Consider the following 25,709-nt stretch of genomic DNA (forward strand, 5'->3'; position numbering starts at 1 on the left):
ATGATCATGAGAACGGTGAGGAATCAGCCCAGCACTACACAGGAGGATCTTGTCAATGATCTCAAGGCAGCTGGGACCATAGTCCTATATAAAAGACACCTGGGAGCCAGAAATCTTTCTGATTGAGAGGGGGTCAAATACTTATTTCCCTCATTAAAATGCAAATCAATTTATAACATTTTTGACATGCGTTTTTCTGGATTTTTGTTGTTGTTATTCTGTCTCTCACTGTTCAAATAAACCTACCATTACAATTATAGACTGATCATTTCTTTGTCAGTGGGCAAACGTGCAAAATCAGCAGGGGATCAAATACTTTTTTCCCTCACTGTAAGTACAATGTTGTTGATCCATCCTCAGTTTTTTCTTATCATAGCCATTAAACTCTGTAACTGTTTTAAAATCACCATTGGCCTCATGGTGAAATCCCATTTTTTTCTCCTCTCTGGCAACTGAGTAAGGAAGGACGCCTGTATCTTTATAGTGATTGAGTGTATTGATACACCATCCAAAGTGTAAATAATAACTTCACCATGCTCAAAGGGATATGCAATGTCAGCTTTTTTTTTTTTTACCCATCTATCAATAGGTGCCCTTCTTTGCAAGGCATTGGAAAACCTCCCTGGTCTTTGTGGTTGAATCTGTGTTTGAAATTCAATGCTCGACTGAGGGACCATACAGATAATTGTATGTGTGGGGTACAGAGATGAGGTAGTCATTCAAAGATCATGTTAAACACTTATTGCACATAGTGAGTCCATCTAACTTATTGCGACTTGTGAGGCAAATGTTTACTTCTGAATTTATTTAGGCTTGTCATAACAAAGAGGTTGAATACTTATTGACTCAAGATATTTCAGCGTTTTATTTTTAATTAATAATAAAATAAATGAAATACATAATTCCACTTTGACATTATGGGATATTTTAATCCATTTTAAATAAACACAATTTTGAAAAAGGCAAGGGGTGTGAAATACTTTCTGACGGCACTGCAGAAAGCCAGTTTCCAGACACACTTTACATGCCAACCGTTGTGCTATTCCCCTCAGGCCCACTGAAACACTGGGCCTCTGTTCCACTCGCTTACTGCTATATATCCTGTGTCAGCAGACAGAGACGGTTACCACGGCGGAAAGTCTGACCCACATAGTCTTATGGGTCGGGAGTCACAGAGCCATCCCATAATGCCTCTCATTTGGACGAAAGCCCCAGGAAGACAGACGTACAGAAACAAACAAGTCTGGCGGACAATTGAGCGTCTGGCACCAGAAAAGACCAAACAAGCATACAGAGAGGATTTAAAAAACAACAAATAGCCTCTATGAACATAACATACTGTACTGCTAATAAGGTTGAATGCGAGAATTTATTAATGTTTTAATTTGGGCTTATTTCTTTGTAGTATCCCAGAATATTTTTTGGCTAGATTTGGATAACGATCATCTATCAAGAACAGAAATGGACACATTGGCATTATCCTGCAATGTTGAATAGCTTCTAGTCAGGATAGAGTTAACAGGAAATGTGACATCAATGTCTTTCTTTTTCTTTTTTGCCCTCTGGTTTTCTGCAGCTGTTTTTCTCAGGGTGTTAGAGAATGAACAAGATTTCAGACTGCATGAGAACGGAGTCCTCACTAAACAAATACAATTTCAGTTAAACTAGATTTGAAGTAACTCCGCAAACGCATCGTCCCACAAAATATATTAAGGGTGTTGCAAATTCCATTTATTTCAAGCGGAACTGTTTGGGTAAGACTGATCAACTGAGTTTCACATACTTTGTGAAATGTCCTAAAAAAAAGTGAATGTGGGTAATACGCAAACCTCTGCTTTTTGTCTCTAAATGTAATAGTAGTACTTAAATCAGTAGTACTTTGTAAACTAGAAGTACCAGTGTTGAAATTGGCATTTTGGTTAATGCATGTTAGAATCATCTTAGATACCTCATAAAGATATACAAATCCCTGTATACTTAGAGATTCCCAATGCTGCCTTGCATTTCAGCAGTCTACCATGTAGTCAGTCAGCAGTGTTTTGATTGGAAAGCCCATCAGAAACCGAGAGAAGGACTGGTCTGATAACTCAGGAGGGGATTACCAGGGCAGAGTAATCTTGGTAATAACTAGAGGATTAAGCTAAGGACTTTAAAGTAACTGCCCAGTGTTTCCAGATTTCTATGAAATATGACGTATAATTACTTGTTACAATATAGTTTTCCTTCCTAAAAATGGTAATTATGTTAAAAAGCAGCTTTTCTGTGTTGGAATGGTGTGGGCGTACCCCAACAACAGAATGGTGTGGGCGTATACCGGTCATAAAAAATATTCATGCGGGTAGACTGCTAATCCTCAGGGACATGACATCATGCTCTATGAGGAAATAGCAAGCATTTTTGGTGGGGTTTTTGAAGTGTTGTTTCTCCAATTGTATGCTTTGGCCACAAAAACGGGTATAGGACGAGTCAATGTTTTGGATATGGGTTAACAGAATATGAACTTTTAGAAGTTAGATTTCCACTGGGCAGTTACTTTAAGGCAGCGTTTCCCAAACTCGGTCCTCGGGACCCCAAGGGTGCACGTTTTGGTTTTTGCCCTAACACCACAGCTGATTCAAATGATCAAAACTTGATGATTAGTTGATTATTTGAATCAGCTGTGTAGTGCTAGGGCAAAAACCAAAACGTGCACCCCCTGGGATCCCGAGGACTGAGTTTGAGAAACCCTGCTTTAAGGATTTATGTCACTTGGGTACTCTGGGTACTTCTCTGTCCTACGTCTGGTATTGCAATGTTTGCTTTGCTCCTTGCTTGAGTGGTATCTGCTGCACAAGACTGGTACAGTAATTGGCATCAAGGTGAATGATGTTGATGTCTAAATACAAATAATCAATCCTAATATGCAATTGATGATAAATGGGGTGTATTGGAATACACTATATATACCCTTCAAATTAGTGGATTCGGCTATTTCAGCCACATCCGTTGCTGACAAGTGTATACAATTGAGCACAGAGCCATGCAATATCCATAGACAAACATTGGCAGTAGAATGGCCCTACTGAAGAGCTCAGTGACTTTCAACGTGGCACCGTCATAAGATATCACCTTTCCAACAAGTCAGTAAGTCAAATTTCTGCCCTGCTAGAGCTGTAAGTGCTGTTATTGTGAAGTGGAAACGTCTAGGAGCAACAACGGCTCCTAGACGTAAAAATCATCTGTCCTCGGTTGCAACACTCACTACCAAGTTCCAAACTGCCTCTGGAAGCAACGTCAGCACAATAACTGTTTGTCGGGAGCTTCATGAAATGGGTTTCCATGGCTGAGCAGCCGCACACAAACCTAAGATCACAATGCCAAGCGTCGGCTGGAGTGGTGTAAAGCTTGCCGCCATTGGACTCTGGAGCAGTGGAAACGCGTTCTCTGGAATAATTAATCACGCTTCACCATCTGGCAGTCCAACGGACAAATCTGGATTTAGCGGATGCCAGGAGAACGCTACCTGCCCGAATGCATAGTGCCAACTTTGAAGTTTGGTGGAGGAGGAATAATGGTCTGGGGCTGTTTTTCATGGTTCGGGCTAGGCCCCTTAGTTCCAGTGAAGGGAAATCTTAACGCTACAGCATACAATGACATTCTAGAAGATTCTGTGCTTCCAACTTTGTGGCAACAGTTTGGTGAAGGCCTTTTCCTGTGTCAGCATGACAATGCCCGCGTGCACAAAGAGAGGTCCATGCAGAAATGGTTTGTCGAGATCGGTGTGTAAGAACTTGACTGGCCTGCACAGAGCCCTGACCTCAACCCCATCGAACACCTTTGGGATGTCCAGGCCTGTCTGAAGTTTGCCAATGACCATCTGGATGATCCAGAGGAGAATGGGAGAAGGTCATGTGGTCTGATGAGACAAAAATAGAGCTTTTTGGTCTAAACTCCACTCGCTGTGTTTGGAGGAAGAAGGAGGATGAGTACAACCCCAAGAACACCATCCCAACCGTGAAGCATGGAGGTGGAAACATCATTCTTTGGGGATGCTTTTCTGCAAAGGGGACAGGACGACTGCACCGTATTGAGGGGAGGATGGATGGCGCCATGTATCTCGAGATCTTGGCCAACAACCTCCTTCCATCAGTAAGAGCATTGAAGATGGGTCGTGGCTGGGTCTTCCAGCATGACAACGACCCGAAACACACAGCAAGGGCAACTAAGGAGTGGCTCCGTAAGAAGCATCTCAAGGTCCTGGAGTGGCCTAGCCAGTCTCCAGACCTGAACCCAATAGAAAATCTTTGGAGGGAGCTGAAAGTCCGTATTGCCCAGCGACAGCCCCGAAACCTGAAGGACCTGGAGAAGGTCTGTATGGAGGAGTGGGCCAAAATCCCTGCTGCAGTGTGTGCAAACCTGGTCAAGACCTACAGGAAACGTATGATCTCTGTAATTGCAAACAAAGGTTTCTGTACCAAATATTAAGTTCTGCTTTTCTGATGTATCAAATACTTATGTCATGCAAAATAATGCAAATTAATTACTTAAAAATCATACAATGTGATTTTCTGGATTTTTGTTTTAGATTCCGTCTCTCACAGTCGAAGTGTACCTATGATAAAAATTACAGACCTCTACATGCTTTGTAAGTAGGAAAACCTGCAAAATCGGCAGTGTATCAAATACTTGTTCTGAAGTTCTGAACCTTTCTATTCTCATTGTTTCTACAGATTGTAAATTGAAAATACATTTTTTTGCTAAAAGTATTATTATATTATTATTATATGATCTATTGACTATGACTTTCCAGATCACCCAGTAATGCTATCTGCAGGGTTAGCTCCAGGTAAATATTGCAATCTTTTAGCCATTCCTGGACCTGTGTCCAAAAACAAGCTACAAATGGACAGTACCAAAACAAATTATCTAATGATTGTCTCTTTGCAGCAAAATCTGCAGAGCTGGGAAGATTGTATCCCCCATATAAATAACATTCTGTTGGTAGCAAGAATTTTATATAATAATTTTAATTGAAAAATTCTACGTTTTGAATCCGGCGTCGTTTTGCGTATCAGTTCATAAACACTATGCCATGGGATCGGTACGTCAAAAATGTCTTCCCAACTATTTTGCAATCTATATGGGACGGCTGTCAATCCTTTGGTCTTTAAATGAAACTGGTATACTTTTTTATTTATCACAGTTTTCTTTAACCAATTATGTTCTTTAATTCAAGGCCGACAGACAAGTTCATACAAGAGTGGAGGCTGTTATAGCAGCATGATTTTGGAATGAGATGTTCGACGAGCAGGTGTCATGTAGTGTACTTTAGTGAGAATTCAGCAACATGTTCCTTATAATTCTGTCATTTAAGGCATTTATTTTCTATGCAGAAGTCCTATGTGTTATTACTGCTTTCTGTCTGGCTTTGTCTTATCAAGACTGTTTTCTTGTGTGTTTTCTAGATTGAGACAACCAGGACCTTTCGACCGTGAACGCTCCTCCCCTGAGACAGTTCGGTGTGTGTGTGTACAGGCAGATATGGCTCTGCTGTTCAACGGGGCTGTTACAAGTACGTCAAAACTCAATTTCTAGATTTTGTATTTTTATAGTGTTTATTTACCGTCCTTCGAATTTAAAGACGGAAATACCCATCTGAACAAGACGGTTCTAAACTCAGCAAAAAAAGAAACGTCCTCTCACTGTCAACTGCGTTTATTTTCAGCAAACTTAACATGTGTAAATATTTGTATGAACATAACAAGATTCAACAACTGAGACAGAAACTGAACAAGTTCCACAGGCATGTGACTAACAGAAATTGAATAATGTGTCCCTGAACAAAGGGGGAGGTCAAAATCAAAAGTAACAGTCAGTATATGGTGTGGCCACCAGCTGCATTAAGTACTGCAGTGCATCTCCTCCTCATGGACTGCACCAGATTTGCCAGTTTTTGCTGTGAGATGTTACCCCACTCTTCCACCAAGGCACCTGCAAGTTCCCGGACATTTCTTGGGGGAATGGCCCTAGCCCTCACCCTCCGATCCAACAGGTCCCAGACGTGCTCAATGGGATTGAGATCCGGGCTCTTCGCTGGCCATGGCAGAACACTGACATTCCTGTCTTGCAGGAAATCACGCACAGAACGAACAGTATGGCTGGTGGCATTGTCATGCTGGAGGGTCATGTCAGGATGAGCCTGCAGGAAGGGTACCACATGAGGGAGGAGGATGTCTTCCCTGTAACGCACAGCGTTGAGATTCCCTGCAATGACAACAAGCTCAGTCCGATGATGCTGTGACACACCGCCCCAGACCATGACGGACCCTCCACCTCGATCCCGCTCCAGAGTATAGGTCTCGGTGCAACGCTCATTCCTTTGACGATAAATGCGAATTCGTCCATCATCCCTGGTGAGACAAAACCGCGACTCGTCAGTGAAGAGCACTTTTTGCCAGTCCTGTCTGGTCCAGCGACGGTGGGTTTGTGCCCATAGGCGACGTTGTTGCCGGTGATGTCTGGTGAGGACCTGCCTTACAACAGGCCTATAAGCCCTCAGTCCAGCCTCTCTCAGCCTATTGCGGACAGTCTGAGCACTGATGGAGGGATTGTGCGTTCCTGGTGTAACTCAGGCAGTTGTTGTTGCCATCCTGTACCTGTCCCGCAGGTGTGATGTTCGGATGTACCGATCCTGTGCAGGTGTTGTTACACGTGGTATGCCACTGCGAGGACGATCAGCTGTCCGTCCTGTCTCCCTGTAGCGCTGTCTTCGGCGTCTCACAGTACGGACGTTGCAATTTATTGCCCTGGCCACATCTGCAGTCCTCATGCCTCCTTGCAGCATGCCTAAGGCACGTTCACGCAGATGAGCAGGGACCCTGGGCATCTTTCTTTTGGTGTTTTTCAGAGTCAGTAGAAAGGCCTCTTTAGTGTCCTAAGTTTTCATAACTGTGACCTTAATTGCCTACTGTCTGTAAGCTGTTAGTGTCTTAACAACCGTTCCACAGGTGCATGTTCATTAATTGTTTATGGTTCATTGAACAAGCATGGGAAACAGTGTTTAAACCCTTTACAATGAAGATCTGTGAAGTTATTTGGATTTGTACTAATTATCTTTGAAAGACGGGGTTCCTTTTTTTGCTGAGTTTATATACTTTATCCTTTTGTCTATTAGAGTCACTTTACCGATGGTTCCTGACTATCCCCATATCCCCATAGGGATATCCAAAGTCAACCCAAATTTACCACATGCATTACGATCGGGTGGCATGCATCTGCACTCCAAATTGATGATTACTTGTGTGCTGCCAGCTGTGGGCAGGTTTGAAACAAACCCAACCTTACTTTACGTTGTGATGTAGTCACGACCACAAGTCTCACAGAACTCCAAAATTATCCTATTTAGACGTTGTAGTACATTTCTACAGTAGAATAAATGTTTGACTCATATCGATGGCACATAGACTGTTTTCTAGTTGGTTTTTAGGAGCAATTGCTCTTTACGCTCTAAAAGTCTAAGCCATGGGGGGGAGATACTAAGCTAACATCGAATTTTTTTAAGATGGTCATACCATGGATCATTTATCTATTTGATTTGGAATTTTACGACCCCTTTAGGTATCCCCAAAAAATATTTACTACTATAGCCGAAAGAAATGCATTGAATAACATATTCATAAATGGCAGAAAAGGCCAGAAAAAAATAAATAAGGGTTTTGAAGGGTCTGTCTGATATCTAGGAGATATAAAAATGCTAAGGAAATATACAGTGCATTTGGAAAGTATTCAGACCCCTTCCCTTTCTCCACATTTTGTTACGTTACAGCCTTATTCTAAAATGTATTTAAAAAATGTTCTCAATCTACACACAATACCCCATAATGACAAGGTTTTTCAAAATGTTTGCACATTTCAAATTAAAAAAATACCTTATTTACATACACTACCATTCAAAAGTTTGGGGTCACTTAGAAATGTAATTCAATTTTTTTGTCTATTAAAATAACATCAAATTGATCAGAAATACAGTGTAGACATTGTTAATGTTGTAAATGGCTATTGTAGCTGGAAACAGCTGATTTATTTTATGGAATATCTACATAGGCGTACAGAGGCCCATTATCAGCAACCATCAGTCCTGTGTTCCAATCGCACGTTGTGTTTGCTAATCCAAGTTTATCATTTTAAAAGGCTAATTGATCATTAGAAAATCATTTTGCAATTACGTTAGCACGGCTGAAAACTGTTGTGCTGATTAAAGAAGCAATAAAACTGGCCTTCTTGAGACTAGTTGAGTATCTGGAGCATCAGCAATTATGGGTTCGATTACAGGCTCAAAATGGCCAGAAACAAAGAAGTTTCTTCTGAAACTCGTCAGTCTATTCTTGTTCTGCGAAATGAAGGCTATTCCATGCAAGAAATTGCCAAGAAACTGAAGATCTCGTACAATGCTGTGTACTACTCCCTTCACAGAACAGCGCAAACTGGCTCTAACCAGAATAGAAAGAGGAGTGGGAGGCCCCGGTGCACAACTGAGCAAGAGGACAAATACATTAGTGTCTAGTTTGAGAAACAGGCGCCTCACAGGTCCAGACCATGAGAAACAAGATTCTCTGGGCTGATGAAACCAAGATTGAACTCTTTGGCCTGAATCGCAAGTGTCATGTCTGGAGGAAACCTTGGCACCATCCCTACGTTGAAGCATGGTGGTGGCTGCTGTGGGGATGTTTTGCAGTGGCAGGGAGACTAGTCAGGATCGAGGGAAAGATGAATGGAGCAAAGTACAGAGAGATCCTTGATGAAAACCTGCTCCAGAGCGCTCGGGACCTCAGACTGGGGCGAAGATTCACCTTCCAACAGGACAACGACCCTAAGCACACAGCCAATACAACGCAGGAGTGGCTTCGGGACAAGTCTCTGAAGGTCCTTGAGCCCTACCCAAGAAGACTCGAGGCTGTAATCGCTGCCAAAAGGTGCTTCAACAAAGTACTGAGTAAAGGGATACTTGTGTAAATGTGATATTTACTTTGTTTTTATTTCTATACATTTGTAAAAATGTAAAACCTGTTTTTGCTTTGTCATTATGGGGTATTGTGTGTATATTAAGGACATAAAAAAAAAAAAAAAAACATTTTAGAATGATGCTGTAACGTGTTTTTTTTGGGAAAAAGTCAAGGGGTTGAATATTTTCCAAATGCACTGTATATATTTTTTGGGACACATTTAACCCCTTATTTTTTTATTAGTTTGTAGGCCAAGCGTTTTTGTGAGAACACGGATTTTCGGGATGTCTCATGGTCTGACAAACACCGCTTTAGCTCGGCCACCTCCCACCGCAGATGCGTAAGGCCAACATGGGCGAATGCTTTGGATTGAGACACATCCCATGCGTATCTCAAGCTTAAACTGACGGATTTTGATGGGGATTTTTTATTATGTTACTTAGACTGACGCACGGGTGCATCAATAAACTCTTAAGGATTTTAATGAATTAGGCTAGCCAACAAACTTGTGAAGTCTTGGAAGTCATAATCGGTCAATATTTTTGTATATCAACAGGTTCACCTATAAAGAGAAAGAGAGAACAAACATTGGCTGACGAGTCATGTCAAAGGTAAAACTAAAAAAAGTTATGAATGGTCATATGTTTGATGGCAAAATGTAGGCTTTGAGGTGCACTGTAGCGTTGCTTCGAGTATAATTACTTTCCTGTATTGGATCAGATTGCATACACAACTTCACTTCATGTTTCTGTACATTCTAGAGTCATTTAGATAATTACAGTTACCTAAATAAAATAGTTTATCATAGGTCTGCCATGTTTGGATGCAACTATGTATGCAAGGGGTGACCAGCCCTCCCCCTGGAGAGCTATTGAGTATGCAGGCTTTTGCTCCAACCCCATTGTTACACACCTGTTTCAACTAATCAAGGTCTTGGGGAACATCTAACTAGTCAAATCAGATGTGCTAGCTTGGAGTTGGAGCGGAAGCCTGCTGAACAGTACCTGTCCAGGAGGAAAGTTTGGCAGCGCTGTTGTAAGCTTTGAAAGACATATTTGAAGTGATGTTGAAGTGTTGAATAACTCTTGACATTCTGTCTTTGTTCTCTTTGTGTACTCTGTAGCCTGGGCCTGTCCCTCCTATCATCTCCAGACTCATCATATGAGTGTTACTCCGTGAACCCTGTGACGGGCTCCCCCAGCTGCTGCCGCCGGAGCCCCCGCCTCCTCAACAACGGCTACTACGTCCTGACTGAGGACAGCTACACCTGGGATGACGAGGGCAATGTCTCTCTCACCCCCTCCAAAATCAAACTGTCCTACAAAGAGAATCTAGTCAGGTCAGTTGTTCCAAAGAGCCGCGCCACGTTGAATCCAGAACTGAGAAAACGATGGTATTATTCTATTATGTAAAACACTTTCTGTGCAAATACTTGGTTTGCCAGATGCAATGGAACCAATAGAATAGTCCCGGAAGTGCGAACTTCGAGCTAAATCAAGTGTACCTCAGTATTTGACCTAGGTCTAGTTGAATGTCAGTCACTAATAGACACCATTTAGCTAGCATTCATGAATAACTATGAAAGCTCAACTGAGGTTTATAGTTTAAAATGTAGAACGACTATGGGTATTAAACAACTGAATATAATTGAAAAGGCTAAGATAAGTCCTAACTCCAACTTATGCTGTTGCAAGTTTTGTTAACATGTGCCCTTGCTCTTAACTGTACCAAACCACTGGTGTCATGGTCGGAAATGTTCTCACCGTCGTTATGCAGCTCTTGAGATTGGGTTCAAATTTCTGCCTGGGGTGGATAGATATGCCGGTCTGTGTTCAAACACAAGCCCTGTTTATAGGGATGAGGTCATAGATTAGCCTATTTGAGAGAGCTGCACGGAACATGTGAGGCTGGTTAGAGAGTCCTGTAAATTGGAGCTCGTAAGTCAAGCCAACCGTTTGCGTTGCTAAGAGATTCTAGTCAACAGAGTAAATGCAAAACATCAATGCCTTGCAGGCATTTGGTTAAAAGACTTAACATTTAGAACTTTGGTGAATATACATTTGATTGCATAATCATTCTGTCATTTTATTTGAAAGCCTATGATACACTAAATCATTTATTGGTGTTCTCGTGGAATAACGTAACAGAGATTCGTTCAGAGATGAATTTTCACATGGCATGTTTAAGTCACTGGTTTTGCGGGCTTTTGAACATACTCCACTGTCTTATTCATTATTACGAAACCCGATGGTCCTTTAGGAACCTGCTTTTGGTAAAATATTGTAATATATGCCATTTAGCAGAATTTTATCCAAACCAACATTGTGTGCTTAAAAAACAAACCACTTTGGTGTAGGGATAATAATATGAGGTACCATGTGAGCTTTGGCAGCTCTCATATTCAACACATACAGGACACCAGCCACTTGATAAGAACCTTGCTCAAAGGGACAATAACAATACCCTTTACGTTTAAGTTAGGACTTGTCTACAGACTAATGTATATTAATTAAGTCCGTCATACTAAGTATCGTGACAACATTATATTGCATCTGATCACAGTATTAATAATATTCCTAATGTGTTTATTTATTAAGAACATTAGTCTTCTACACATTTCAGTTGACATTGTCCTGCTAAAAAGTATGACAAAAATATGTACAACTTGTATTGTTTGCGTTGTGTTTTCCTCCTCTTATAGAATCTTCAGACGCAGGCGGAAGGCCCGCCGGTCTCTAGCTAGTCTGTTAAGTGACATGACTGAGACGTGTCAGTCATGGCTGGACGAGAAAGTGTTCGGAGGGGTGCGTCACCCACCACTCGCAGATTCCTCATGGATGGAGCATAGCACCACCGATTTCGACACCAGCTGCAGCTTCACTTATGGTAAGCCTGCTATGCTATGTCTGTGGGAGGCACTTGGACGGGCCAACTGTTGTGACGCTTAAGCAATGTTGCACTTATTTCATGTAATTTTGGTCATGTTTATGTATGGGCTTACAGTGAGCGAAAAAAGTATTTGATCCCCTGCTGATTTCGTACGTTTGCCCACCGACAAAGAAATGATCAGTCTATAATTTTAATGGTAGGTTTATTTGGACAGTGAGAGACAGAATAACAACAACAAAATCCAGAGAAACGCATGTCAGAAATGTTATAAATTGATTTGCATTTGAGTAAGTATTTAGTATTTAGTAAATAAGTATTTGACCCCCTCTCAATCAGAAAGATTTCTGGCTCCCAGGTGTCTTTTATACAGGTAACGAGCTGAGATTAGGAGCACACTCTTAAAGGGAGTGCTCCTAATCTCAGCTTGTTACCTGTATAAAAGACACCTGTCCACAGAAGCAATCAATCAATCAGATTCCAAACTCTCCACCGTGGCTAAGACCAAAGAGCTCTCCAAGGATGTCAGGGACAAGATTGTAGACCTACACAAGGCTGGAATGGGCTACAAGACCATCGCCAAGCAGCTTGGTGAGAAGGTGACAACAGTTGGTGCGATTATTCGCAAATGGAAGAAGCACAAAAGAACTGTCAATCTCCCTCGGCCTGGGGCTCCATGCAAGATCTCACCTTGTGGAGTTGCAATGATCATGAGAACGGTGAGGAATCAGCCCAGAATTAAACGGGAGGATCTTGTCAATGATCTCAAGGCAGCTGGGACCATAGTCACCAAGAAAACAATTGGTAACACACTACGCCGTGAAGGACTGAAATCCTGCAGTGCCCGCAAGGTCCCCCTGCTCAAGAAAGCACATATACATGCCCATCTGAAGTTTTCCAATGAACATCTGAATGATTCAAAGGAGAACTGGGTGAAAGTGTTGTGGTCAGATGAGACCAAAATGGAGCTCTTTGGCATCAACTCAACTCGCCGTGTTTGGAGGAGGAGGAATGCTGCCTATGACCCCAAGAACACCATCCCCACCGTCAAACATGGAGGTGGAAACATTATGCTTTGGGGGTGTTTTTCTGCTAAGGGGACAGGACAACTTCACCGCATCAAAGGGACGATGGACGGGGCCATGTACCGTCAAATGTTGGGTGAGAACCTCCTTCCCTCAGCCAGGGCATTGAAAATGGGTTGTGGATGGGTATTCCAGCATGACAACGACCCAAAACACACGGCCAAGGCAACAAAGGAGTGGCTCAAAAAGAAGCACATTAAGGTCCTGGAGTGGCCTAGCCAGTCTCCAGACAATAATCCCATAGAAAATCTGTGGAGGGAGCTGAAGGTTTGAGTTGCCAAACGTCAGCCTTCGAAAACTTAATGACTTGGAGAAGATCTGCAAAGAGGAGTGGGACAAAATCCCTCCTGAGATGTGTGCAAACCTGGTGGCCAACTACAAGAAACGTCTGACCTCTGATTGCCAACAAGGGTTTTGCCACCAAGTACTAAGTCATGTTTTGCAGAGGGGTCAAATACTTATTTCCCTCATTAAAATGCAAATCAATTTATAACATTTTTGACATGTGTTTTTCTGGATTTTCTTGTTGTTATTCTGTCTCTCACTGTTCAAATAAACCTACCATTACAATTATAGGCTGATCATTTCTTTGTCAGTGGGCAAACGTACAAAATCAGCAGGGGATCAAATACTTTTTTCCCTCACTGTATAAAGGGTATTGTTGTTGTCCACTTTAGCAAGGTTCGTTTCAAGTGGCTGCTGTCCTATACAGTGCCTTCGGAAAGTATTCAGACCCCTTGACTTTTTCCACATTGTTACATTACAGCCTTATTCTAAATCGATTAAATAAATAAAAATCCTCAGCAATCTACACACAATACCCCATAATGACAAGCGAAAATAGGTTTAGAATATTTTGCAAATGTATGAAAAAATAAAAACATACCTTATTTAGATAAGTATTCAGAACCTTTGCTTTGAGACTCGAAATTGAGCTTAGGTGCATCCGGTTTCCATTGATCATCCTTGAGATGTTTCTACAACTTGATTGGAGTCCACCTGTGGTAAATTCAATTGATTGGACATTATTTGGAAAGGCACACACCTGTCTAAATAAGGTCCCACAGTTGACAGTGCGTGTCAGAGCAAAAACCAAGCCATGAGGTCGAAGTAATTGTCCGTAGACAGGATTGTGTCGGCAGGGATCTGGGGAAGGGTACCAAAACACTTCTGCAGCATTGAAGGTCCCCAAGAACACAGTAGCCTCCATCATTCTTAAATGGAAGAAGTTTGGAACCACCAAGACTCTTCCTAGAGCTGGCCGCCAGGACAAACTGAGCAATCGGGGGAGAAGGGCCTTGGTCAGGGAGGTGACCAAGAACCCGATGGTCACTCTGACAGAGCTCTAGTGTTCCTCTGTGGAGATGGGAGAACCTTCCAGAAGGACAACCATCTCTGCAGCACTCAACCAATCAGGCCTTTATGGTGGAGTGGCCAGACGGAAGCCACTCCTCAGTAAAAGGAACATGACAGCCCACTTGGAGTTTGCCAAAAGGCACCTAAAGACTCTCAGACCATGAGAAACAAGATTCTCTGGTCTGATGAAACCAAGATTGAATTATTTGGCCTGAATGCCAAGCGTGACGTCTGGAGGAAACTTGACACCACCTGAAGCGTGGTGGCAGCATTATGCTGTGGGGATGTTTTTCAGCGGCAGGGACTGGGAGACTAGTCAGGATCGAGGGAAAGATGAATGGAGAAAAGTACAGAGAGATCCTTGATGAAAACCTGCTCCAGAGCGCTCAGGACCTCAGACTGGGGCGAAGGTTCACCTTCCAACAGGACAACGACCCTATGCACACAGCCAAGACAACGCAGGAGTGGCTTCGGGACAAGTCTCTGAAGGTCCTTGAGTGGCCCAGCCAGAGCCCAGACTTGTACCCGATCAAACATCTCTGGAGAGTCCTGAAAATAGCTGTGCAGCAACACTTCCCATCCAACCTGACAGAGCTTGAGAGGATCTGCATAGAAGAATGGGAGAAACTTCCCAAATACAGGTGTGCCAAGCTTGTAGTGTCATACCCAAGAAGACTCGATGCTGTAATCGCTGCCAAAGGTGCTTCAACAAAGTACTGAGTAAAGGTCTGAATACGTCATCAGTTTTTTATTTTTAATAAATTAGCAAACATTTCTAAAAACCTGTTTTTGCTTTGTCGTCATGGGGTATTGTGTGTAGATTGATGAGAACAAAACAATTTAATCAATTTTAGAATAAGGCTAACGTAACAAAATATGGAAAAAGTCAAGGGGTCTGAATACTTTCCGAAGGCACTGTATGTATTGAATGTGAGAGCTGCCAAAGCTCACATGGTATCTCATATCATCCCTAGCCTGCTTCGAGGGTAAACCACACCCACCTTGAATAGATGCATGAAATTAACAGCCTTCCTCAGCTGTAGTCGTGTCTCCTTTGCCATTCCAGACGACAGTGAGGTAATTTCCCCACCCACGAAGTTGACTCACGAGCTCATGCTACAGGAGGAGATCGTCACGGAGACCTGCATCCCTCAGGAGCATTTCGGCCAATCCCTTCGTGGCCTTCTGGAAGTCCCGCCCCCCTCAGCCTTCCTCTCCACTAGCTGCTGTCTCCCTAAACCCCAGCCAGCAGGTGAGCTGTAGTCCATTGTCATCTCATTATCTACACTCTCTTCTGTGTATTCTCAAATGTTTAACTGTTGGGTATATCATTATAAATCAAGCTCCCCCTCTCACCTCAACAGTACTAGATGATGACAGGAGAGGAGGTTCCATTGGGTTTCTGTCAGTTTTGTTAAAATATTTATGCGTTTCAGATTTTCCCATGGTGAAAGCTCTCTTCATCATTCTCATGGTCTTTATCTTCTCTGCCGTATTCTCAAGGTAAGCCATCAGTATAAAGGTGTATGGAGTGGCATTTACTTTTAACTGAATATTAAAATAACCAGCATAAAATATTTGCACATTTTAGGAAAGTAAACAGTATAAACATTTGCAAACCTCATTCATTGTGAATTCTTTGGTAAAAGCTTGCCAACCCCTTAAAATATTATTCTCTTGTATATAATACCTGCTAACGTAAACTATTTCATTATTTTTCAGGTGCCTGTTGTGGGGACTGACAATGGCATTCACAACATTTATATTGATAATGATATATCTATGTAAGTATACCTTTTGTGTATTCAGTGTGGCTTTTGAAGCAAATTTCCAATGGTGTTTTAAAAATTCTGACCATTAATTTAATACATTGCCTTTTCTCCAGTCCTCTCTCAGTCTGGGCCCATGGGCAAGTGGAGAAAAGCAAAGACCGAGGTGAGTCATATTCTCAAATATTAAATTACATTACTTTTGACCTCAGGCAACGACATGTTCTATATTAACGTGGTCAATAACTTTGTTCTTAATTTTTGTTACAGGATATTACATCAAAAAATGAGTAGATGAAAGCTGTGTGTACACACACACACACACTTCTGTTTACTCATGAAATCAATACTTTTTGCAAGGAGATGGAAATTAAGCTATGATAATGAAAAGAAGGGTGGATGTGGACCACAAGAAAAAGAGTAATGGAGATTACCTTACATTTCATTAGATAAATGCGTGTAGATTGCACTTGCACATAATGTAACATGAGTTACATTAATCTGGTCATAAAACAGGTTATTGGGCTCAATTGAGCAGGTCTAGGGTGACATTGGTCATGCAAAAAAGAGCAAAGATCAGTGGAATAAATACAGTAAAACTCAATCAAAAGCAATTTAATTTGAAACACTTTAATGAGAAGGAGAAGATAATTTAACTGTATTTTTGTAAAATACGATGCACGCGACGATGCATTGTGTATTTGGAACTTGTATTGGATAATATGCCTTCCAGACTATTTGAAATGTTAGTTATTTTGCTCACTGATCACTGCCATTTGCTTGTGCAAGATGTTGCCCATAATCCTGAATATAAAAATAAATCAGTAATATTCATATCGTACATTATGAACACATTTTTTATGTATTCTTCAAATACCTGAATTTATATTGTTGATAGCTGATCTTGTGTTTTTTGGGGCTGTCCAATGTTACTTATTTTCTAGCTTCCAGTATTTTGAATACAATTGCAGGGCCATTAAAGTAGCAGTGGCTTGCAATCTGAGCTGTTTTTTCTCACAAATGACAGCTGCAACTTTTAATCTGAATAGAACCAAATGGAAATGCAACATGCTAAGTGCCTTCTTTAGCTTAGCTAATAGCATGCTGTGCCTGCTAAACAAAACAGGGCTACATATCCGTAGGCAGTAGACTGCAGAATCCTTAAGCGCAATCAGATATAGTTAAAATACAGGGAAGTGACAGAAAATGTTGCTTGACTAGAAAAGTTAGCACTGTGTGAGGATGCCTATACGCTCATGGTAGTGCTGAAATGTATATACATTTTTGTATTCAGGGTGCATTTTTCTTGGAAGGAATATGGGGAGGAGGTGGTCATTTTCATAATGCTCATACTTTTAGCTGCCTCTTGTGGTTAACCACAACCACTTAGCAGTGGATCGAAATAATGGAATGTGAATGTTGAGATTATACTAAATGATGGCGGCAAATCGCCCCCTCCCTTTATTTGACTCATTAATGGCACAATGTTGAGTACGTAATGGCATTGAAAGTTAAGAATAGTCATGGTTGTTTATCTTCCCAGAAGGAAAGCATGTTTTACGTCAGGAAAAGGAACAGGGCACAGCAAGTAGCTGAATAAAGTGAATACTGTATAGCTTTATAAAGTTTAAATATGAGTCATGTTTGGGCCTCCACTACGGCAAGCTTTTTAGAGAATCTAAAGAAAATAGGTGATTTGTGCTTTAATTAGTTGCTAATTTTGTACTGTACAACTCAACTCTTGTCATTCTTTGTATAAATTGGATGTTGTTGGTGCTTTAGAAAAGCTGTATTTGATTGTCTCCGTATATGTACTGTTTGTCCAAGACGAAAGTGACTTGAGAAGTATTGCTGTATTTATTCACTCCAAGTGCCAAATATGAGACAATTCTGACCAGAAAGTGTTAAATCACCAATACTTCATCAATGAGCCAAAATTAATATAAAAAGTTGTTTTGCCGGTAGACACCATTTATTGCTAGTTTGTAAACAAAAGCTAATGTACATACTACTGTATATGTAGACAACATGGATGTTATTTCTTTGTAATATTCATGATTTATTGGCATATACTGAATGTACTTTACAAGACCTTGAGATTTAAGTAATTTCCTATTGTGTGCATAAAACATGTTCGGTCACGCTTACAGTACCTTTACATAAACCAGTTTGACATGTTACTTTTTTACAATCATAATTTTAATTGCTTTGATACTCAACTAGTTTCCAAATTTGCAAAATGTGTGGTTCTTGTATGCATGTTTGTCTTTTGCACTCACTTTGAATGCATTCTAACAAATAGATGTAATTGAAAATGTAATGTCTGTTGCACTGTTTTTATATTCTTTAAATAGTTAGAGCTATATTGTAAGCATTGTAAAATGTTATCTTAAATATTTTAACAGATTTGTAAAATAGTTAAACCCAACTGGTTTATGCAACTTTATTAAATGTAATATTTTGTATACTTATGTGACCTTATGTTCAAGATTCAATATTTGCAGTCTATAACGTATCTTCTATTAAATAAAAATGTAGCATCATGAATGACTCGTCATCACTGTTCAAACCACTGAACACTTTCTGCACCAGCTGAGGAGTAGAGACTGACATTGATAGCTCAGTAATCTTTCATTGACTGTGAGGCCTTCATGTAGCAGTGAGCCTGTGCAACATCCATCCATTAAATTTGACTGCTCTTTAGGAACCCTATTAATCATGACTACACCACGCTCGTATTATTGTCAAAATACAAAAAACACTGTCTGGTCAATACACTTATGAAAGTTATTTGTTTGACAATAACACTTACGTTTACAAACCATCACTATTTTCCTCAAAAAATTAGTCTATCATGTCAGAAGATGAGTGACTAACAACTTCAAATGATAGTTACAAAAACACTAATTGAAAAGTGTAAGGAATAATTTTTGGATTATCAAGTCCCTCAGTCAAGCACCTGATTCCTTTGCAGGTTGACGTTTATTGGGATGAATCTTGTCCTGGAGGCAGAGCTGAGCGATTTCCACTAGACGGGCCAGCTGCAAAGTCAAAATTGGCTATATACAGTGCATTCGGAATGTATTCAGACCCCTTCCCCTTTTCCACATTTTGTTAAGTTACAGCCTTATTCGAAAATGGATTAACTTAATTTTCCTCAATCTACACACAATACCCCATAATGACAAGGCAAACTGTTTTTTAGAAATGTTTGCAAAAAATAAAATAATAATAATAATATTTACATAGGTATTCAGATCCTTTAACATTTAAGTCATTTAGCAGACGCTCTTATCCAGAGCGACTTACAGTTAGTGAGTGCATACATTTTTATACTGGCCCCCCGTGGGAAACAAACCCACAACCCTGGCGTTGCAAGCGCCATGCTCTACCAACTGAGCTACAGGGGACTACCTGCTGGTGCACCCTGTTTCCATTGATCATCCTTGATGTTTCTACAACTTGGAGTCCACCTGTGGTAAATTCAATTGATTGGACATGATTTGGAAAGGCACACACCTGTCTATATAAGGTCCCACAGTTGACAGTGCATGTCAGAGCAAAAACCAAGCCATGAGGTCGACGGAATTGTCTGTAGAGCTCCGAGACAGGATTGTGTCGAAGCACAGATCTGGGGAAGGGTACCAAAAAATGTCTGCATCATTGATGGTCCCCAAGAACAGTGGCCTCCATCATTCTTAAATGGAAGAAGTTTGGAACCACCAAGACTCTTCCAAGAGCTGGCTGCCTGGCCAAACTGAGTAATCGGGGGAGAAGGGCCTTGGTCAGGGAGGTGACCAAGAACCCGATGGTCACTCTGACAGAGCTCCAGAGTTCCTCTGTGAAGATCGGAGAACCTTCCAGAAGGACAACCATCTCTGCAGCACTCCACCAATCAGGCCTTTATGGTAGAGTGGGCAGACAGAAGCCACTCCTCAGTAAAAGGCACATGACAGCCCGCTTGAAGTTTGCCAAAAGGCACCTAAAGGACTCTCAGACCATGAGAACAAGATTCTCTGGTCTGATGAAACCAAGATTGAACTCTTTGGCCTGAATGCCAAGCGTCACATCTGGAGGAAACCTGGCACCATCCCTACGGTGAAGCATGGTGGTGGCAGCATCATGCTGTCGGGATGTTTTTCAGCGGCAGGAATTTAGAGACTAGTCAGGGTCGAGGGAAAGATGAACGGAGCAAAGTACAGAGAGAGATCCTTGATGAAAACCTGCTCCAGAGTACTCAGGACCTCAGACTGGGGCGAAGGTTCACCTTCCAACAGAACAACGACCCTAAGCACACAGCCAAGACAACACAGGAGTTGCTTCGGGACAAGTATCTGAATGTCCTTGAGTGGCCCAGCCAGAGCCTAGACTTGAACCCGATCTAACATCTCTGTAGAGACCTGAAAATAGCTGTGCAGCGACGCTCCCCATCCAACCTGACAGAGCCTGAGAGGATCTGCAGAGAAGAATGGGAGAAACTCCCCAAATACAGGTGTGCCAAGCTTGTAGTGTCATACCCAAGAAGACTTGAGGCTGTAGTTGCTGCCAAAGATGCTGTAACAAAGTACTGAGTAAAGGGTCTGAAAACTTACGTAAATGTGATCTTTCAGTTTCATTTTGCAAAAATGTCTAAAAACCTGTTTTTGCTTTGTCATTATGGGGTATTGTGTGTAGATTGGGGGGGGGGGAAACAATTTAATCGAATTTAGAATAAGGCTAATGTAACAAAGTGGAAAAAGTCAAGGGGTCTGAATACTTTCCCGAATGCACTGTATATTGTACAAATTCATGTTTTTGTTTTAGCTTTTTGGTATTAATTTCAGTTCAGGATTTGGTTTAAAAATCAGATTTTATGACTGTGACTACCCTGCAGAGCTGCCTCCAGTCATCCCAATAAATGCCGACCTGCGAGTCCCTTTTCTGTTCAAGCTGGGCTGAAGCACATTTAAGTATGCTTTAACTCATTGAAAAGTGGTTGGTAAAAGTATTTATCCATCGTGGACACTGATGTGTCTGTTGAGGTGATTGGCCGATATGAAAGTCTTCCCACAGTGCAGGCATCTGAACTGCTTACATCCCGTGTGTACGCTCAGGTGGACTTTGAGTGAGCCCGACTGGGCAAAGCGCTTGCCGCAGTGGCTGCAGCCGTAGCGTCTCTCCCCCGTGTGAACGCTCTGGTGTCGCTTGAGGTTGCTGGAGTCAGAGAAGCGCTTCCCGCACTGTGCGCAGCTGAATGGCTTCTCCCCGGTGTGAACCCTCAGGTGTGTCTTGAGGTTCTTCAGACAAGTCAAAGTCTTACCACAGAAACTACAAATTAACAGCTTACCTGCTGAGATGTCGCCGTTGTTACTCCCATCATTGTTATTATGACTGTTATGGGAGACCCAACCATCCGTCATTACCAAAGCATTGGATCTCGTTTCCATGCCTTTTCGTACAGTCATGTGAGGCTCTGAGGGCAACGGCGCCCTCTGTCTACCATCTTGGTAAACTACAGGTTTTTTGTGCTCAGTTATGGAGTGACTCACTTTGTTAACTTCATACGGTAATCCATTCTCTGAATCAGATTGAATTGGTACAACATCCACATGAGAGTAAGAGCACTCTGGAAGATCAGCACCAGGACCCTGTGAGCTAAGGGTCCCAAGTTGTCTGTGGGGCTCAAACATCATACAATCAAAGCCCACATAGTTAAGTATTCCATCACCATTTTCCAATCCTGGGTTTAGAGATCTTTTGTTCACACTCAGGTTATTTGGTCCTGGCAGGAGGCTGCTGTCCGTTTCACCACTCACCCATAAACAAGAGCTGGCATTCTCCTGTTTGCTGATTGGTTGAGCACCCTTTGTGTCAATGTTGCATTGCCTTTCTCCTCCATCAGCACTGTGATTTAAAGCTCCTACAAAATCAACAACACCGTGGATGCTGAACTGGATGCTGATCATGAAGGTAATCGTCACAAATCAGTTGAAGCATATGAGCAATTTCAGAGAAATGTATTGGTATAAATCTATACAGTATAGACTATATGAAAGCCAAAATATTGACATGAATTCAGTTGTACTTAAATGTATTCATTGTAAAACGTATGTAGTTTAACATTGTTGCAATCACTTTACATGACAGTATTCATTTGTCAAGTTTGTTGGTCAATAGAAAAGGTTGATTCATTCATTATTTATGGGAAAAGGCCTAACGGAATGGCCCAGCATCAAAGTGTAATGAGATGTGCAAATGAAAACACTTTTCCAAAAGGTATAATGAAAACACTTAATTAAGCTTGTCTACCATTTTACTTACCGGTACTCAGTCTCTCCCGTTGGTCATGATTCTCCCAGGCTTCCTTCCACCTCTCCTCTTTGATGGTAGGTGATTTGTGGTTTATCTCTTCCAACACTGCAGGCTGTTGGACACAAGGTTGAGTAAAATCAGTTGGGATGCCATAAATAACTGGGAATAATCCACTTACTGTGCACAAACTGTGAGAAAATGGTACACTGTACCCACGTCACAGTCAAAGAAAACTGAAAAAACACAACAAGAACACTAACAGTACAGTAAACAGGTAAAACAGCATCGCTTTACTGAAAGATTACCACTAAGTAGGCTAGGTCATTTTTGCTTTCAGACCTAGGTGGTGTGGTGTTGATAACCATTGTGAAATAGTAGGCTGCCTTTTTGAAACAGTGGGAAAATGAGGAACACAGACCCAAACGTAAAGCTTACCTTTCTCTGTGTTGTTGTTTGTCCAGTGTCATCTGAGGACTCAATGTCCCTAAACATGCTGGTGACCAACTGGGAATCAATTGCTCTCCGACATTGTACCTCGCCTAAAATGAGTAGAGGGGAATTGTATGCATACACACACAATACACTGTATTAATGGTGTCTTCAACCAATTTGTTTCTAAAATGATGTTGTAACCAATAAATGTAAATTAAAATTGTTGTAACCAATTAATGTAACTACGTAAATGTAAAGTACTGTTTGATGTCCTTTTCGATTCCATGCAAAGGTGAGCTCGAGACCGACTGTGCGCAAGGGTGGAGTTTCCCATTCCCGCTCTCAGAGCACTCGCACGAGACACTTTCAGCTCCATCAGCCGTAGTTTTTTCCTCAATGCTTCATTCTCCTTCTGGCCTCGAGATATCTCCACATGCAGGACGGCATAGCCATTGTCAACAAGCTCGCAGATTTCAGCCACGGCCGCATTAGCCAAAACCTCCATGATGGAGGCTAGCTGAGTGTGAAAGGCAACAGAATTTGCCATTACTACCGAAAATGCTTTCAGGATTGTTAATACGAAGTGTAGAAGAAATAGGCTGTAGAAAAGCATAGATGCCGACGCCTCGAAATCAAATGTAGTGCGGCACCAATAAAATGTAAACAGAGCGCCTATGTTGACCAGGAAGTATTTTGGTTACCGTTCACACTGCGCGTGCGTGGCAATTTCACCTCTGCGTCCTACTACTTCTTCTTCGTCTTATTTTTGTTCTATGCTATCATTGCGGTCCGCAAACAATCGTTGAAGTGCATGCTGCCTTCTACTGTGCTGGAATGTACGATCAATCATGATCTGCCATATTCTGCACTACCATGAAAATAAAATAAAAACGAAATAAATTCCTACTAACTTCTACCTCCCCCTCCCCCCAAAACCCCTCCCTAACCCCATTAAACTTTATATATATCATGCTGAAACACTGCACTGTCGGAGCTAGAAGCACAAGCATTTCTCTACACTCGCAATAACATCTGCTAAACACCTGTATGTGACAAATAACATTTGATTGGATTTGATTTGATTTGAAACACTCCACCCTTAGGATTGTTCGGCATGTCAACAACCATTTCAATAGTAACATCTCTTACCCCCAATATCTCTTTTGCCATCTCCACAATAACCTTCAACCTGGCATTTCTGCTTTCCACAACCCGAGTCGTATTGATAACCTTACCAATAAAAGCTATGAAGTCAACTTTATTAATTATCAAAGTGTCCTTTGACACCGCACATTCATGAGCACAATATTTCTGAACAGGCCTCCTAACTATGTCAGGACCAGCAGAAACTCCAGCCCCGACATTCGGTCCACTTACTACAGGAGCAGCCATGGAAGCTCCATCATTCCACCAATCTTACAGCCTCTGCATAGGATACATCATGACTAATTCTATATCTCAGAGCCTCTCGCTGCACCTGGCATCCACCAATTGTTGCACTATGTTCCCCCCACCCCCACAACTACAACACTTAGCTTTCACATTGCTCCCACATTCACCATAATCATGTTCCTCTCCACACTTGGCAGATCTTTTCCTTCCTTTACATTGAACAGCTACATGTTCCATTCTTTGGCATTTAAAACACTGCAATGGGGATGGGACAAATTCTCTGACATTGAAACTAAGGAATCCTATCTGTACTTTCCCAGGCATAACCTTGTCAAACCTCAGCAGCACTGATAGGCTTTCACTTATTTTAGCTTCTTTCCTACTGATCAACATTTTGGCCTCAATCACTCTTCCTCCCTTCACATTTTCTTTAATATCATCTATGGACATAGATATTGGGACCCCAGTGATGACTCCCCTCAATCTAGCATAAGCACCAGGGACATCTTCTTACCATTAAGCTTTTCCATTTTCAGAATCTTCTCTTGCAGAACCTGGCTACCACAAAATATGAACAATCTACCATTTCCAATTAACCAAGCTAATTTCACTTCACCTACCTCTTTCTCTATGGCATTAGTTAGTCGGATAGGGTGTAAGTGAGGCCCTGTGCTCTCATCAAACACTATCTCCACTTTCCACTCCAACACATCATTACTCTTGCCTCCTATCTTGGCCCTCTTTATGCTTTCTTTACTAGACACTCCACTGCTTTCTGTATCATGATCTCTCTTCTTCCTATGACTTTCCACTACCTGATCCTCATCCTCCCGCTCCATACCATCAGAACTGACACCCATATTGTTCGCATTCCAGCACAGCTGTTGCTTCACCAACCTTTTCTCCCTTTCCTCCATTTCGTCCGCACTACTCGCCGCCATTTCCAACTCCTCGGCTTCAGCAGTCACCTCGTGCCTCCTTTCCCAACCGCGAGTGGCATTCATCGGGTGTCAAACTCATTCCACCTCATCGATCACACTCGTTACCTGCATATTACTGGATGAGAGCACTGAGGTATAATAAGAACGGATGAGAGTCGAGATCAATTATTTATATACACTAGATCAGTGGTTCCCAACCTTTTTCTGTCACTATACCACCAACTGAATTTTGCTCTGCCCGGAGTACCCCTGAAGTACCCGCTCATGTGCATTTTACCAGTAAGCCTATGGTCTCATGAGTCTTATCAAGTACCCCCTGTGGATAGGCCAAGTACCCCAGGGGTCCTTGTGACCCTGGTTGGGAACCACTGCACTAGATGACTACATTGGTTTTTGCCACATTTATTCTATTACAGACACCTTAATGCATACTTTTACATTATACTATGTGAGCTGAGCATTAAAACAAATGATAATATACAAATATTTTCCTTATTATAACTCAGAGGTTCCGAGTTCTCTTGAAAGCACCATTACACGTTGTTGACTCCAGACAGACCTTACAACGCCTGGATA

General features: G+C 41.7%; 2 protein-coding genes across 4 annotated transcripts; one reads left to right on the forward strand and one right to left on the reverse strand.

Annotated features, from left to right (window-relative positions):
• The first annotated feature begins 1,587 nt into the window (after positions 1-1,587).
• On the forward strand, positions 1,588-18,624 carry tmem71 (transmembrane protein 71). Of its 2 annotated transcripts, XM_084187961.1 has the most exons (11): positions 1,588-1,754; positions 4,565-4,624; positions 5,445-5,551; positions 9,538-9,592; positions 10,105-10,320; positions 11,683-11,867; positions 15,375-15,560; positions 15,745-15,811; positions 16,031-16,092; positions 16,194-16,243; positions 16,348-18,624. In XM_084187961.1, the coding sequence occupies exons 3-11, from the start codon at positions 5,521-5,523 to the stop codon at positions 16,369-16,371; spliced, it is 876 nt and encodes a 291-aa protein (XP_084044087.1). In that variant the 5' UTR covers positions 1,588-1,754; positions 4,565-4,624; positions 5,445-5,520; the 3' UTR covers positions 16,372-18,624. The 2 variants fall into 2 exon arrangements, with proteins under 2 accessions (XP_084044087.1, XP_084044088.1); XM_084187962.1 differs by lacking the exon at positions 4,565-4,624 and having other exon boundaries at positions 1,596-1,754.
• A 2,262-nt stretch (positions 18,625-20,886) lies between these two features.
• On the reverse strand, positions 20,887-23,464 carry LOC311150459 (uncharacterized protein). Of its 2 annotated transcripts, none has more exons than XM_084187959.1 (4): positions 23,047-23,464; positions 22,804-22,907; positions 22,378-22,480; positions 20,887-21,976 (listed from the first exon to the last, which is right to left on the reverse strand). In XM_084187959.1, exons 1-4 carry the CDS (start codon positions 23,411-23,413, stop codon positions 21,066-21,068), a joined length of 1,485 nt encoding a protein of 494 aa, XP_084044085.1. In that variant the 5' UTR covers positions 23,414-23,464; the 3' UTR covers positions 20,887-21,065. The 2 variants fall into 2 exon arrangements, with proteins under 2 accessions (XP_084044085.1, XP_084044086.1); XM_084187960.1 differs by having other exon boundaries at positions 20,984-21,976; positions 23,062-23,464.
• Between the last annotated feature and the right edge of the window lie 2,245 nt (positions 23,465-25,709).

This window comes from Coregonus lavaretus (assembly GCF_964263955.1).
Source record: "Coregonus lavaretus genome assembly, chromosome: 23".
NCBI lineage: Eukaryota > Metazoa > Chordata > Actinopteri > Salmoniformes > Salmonidae > Coregonus > Coregonus lavaretus.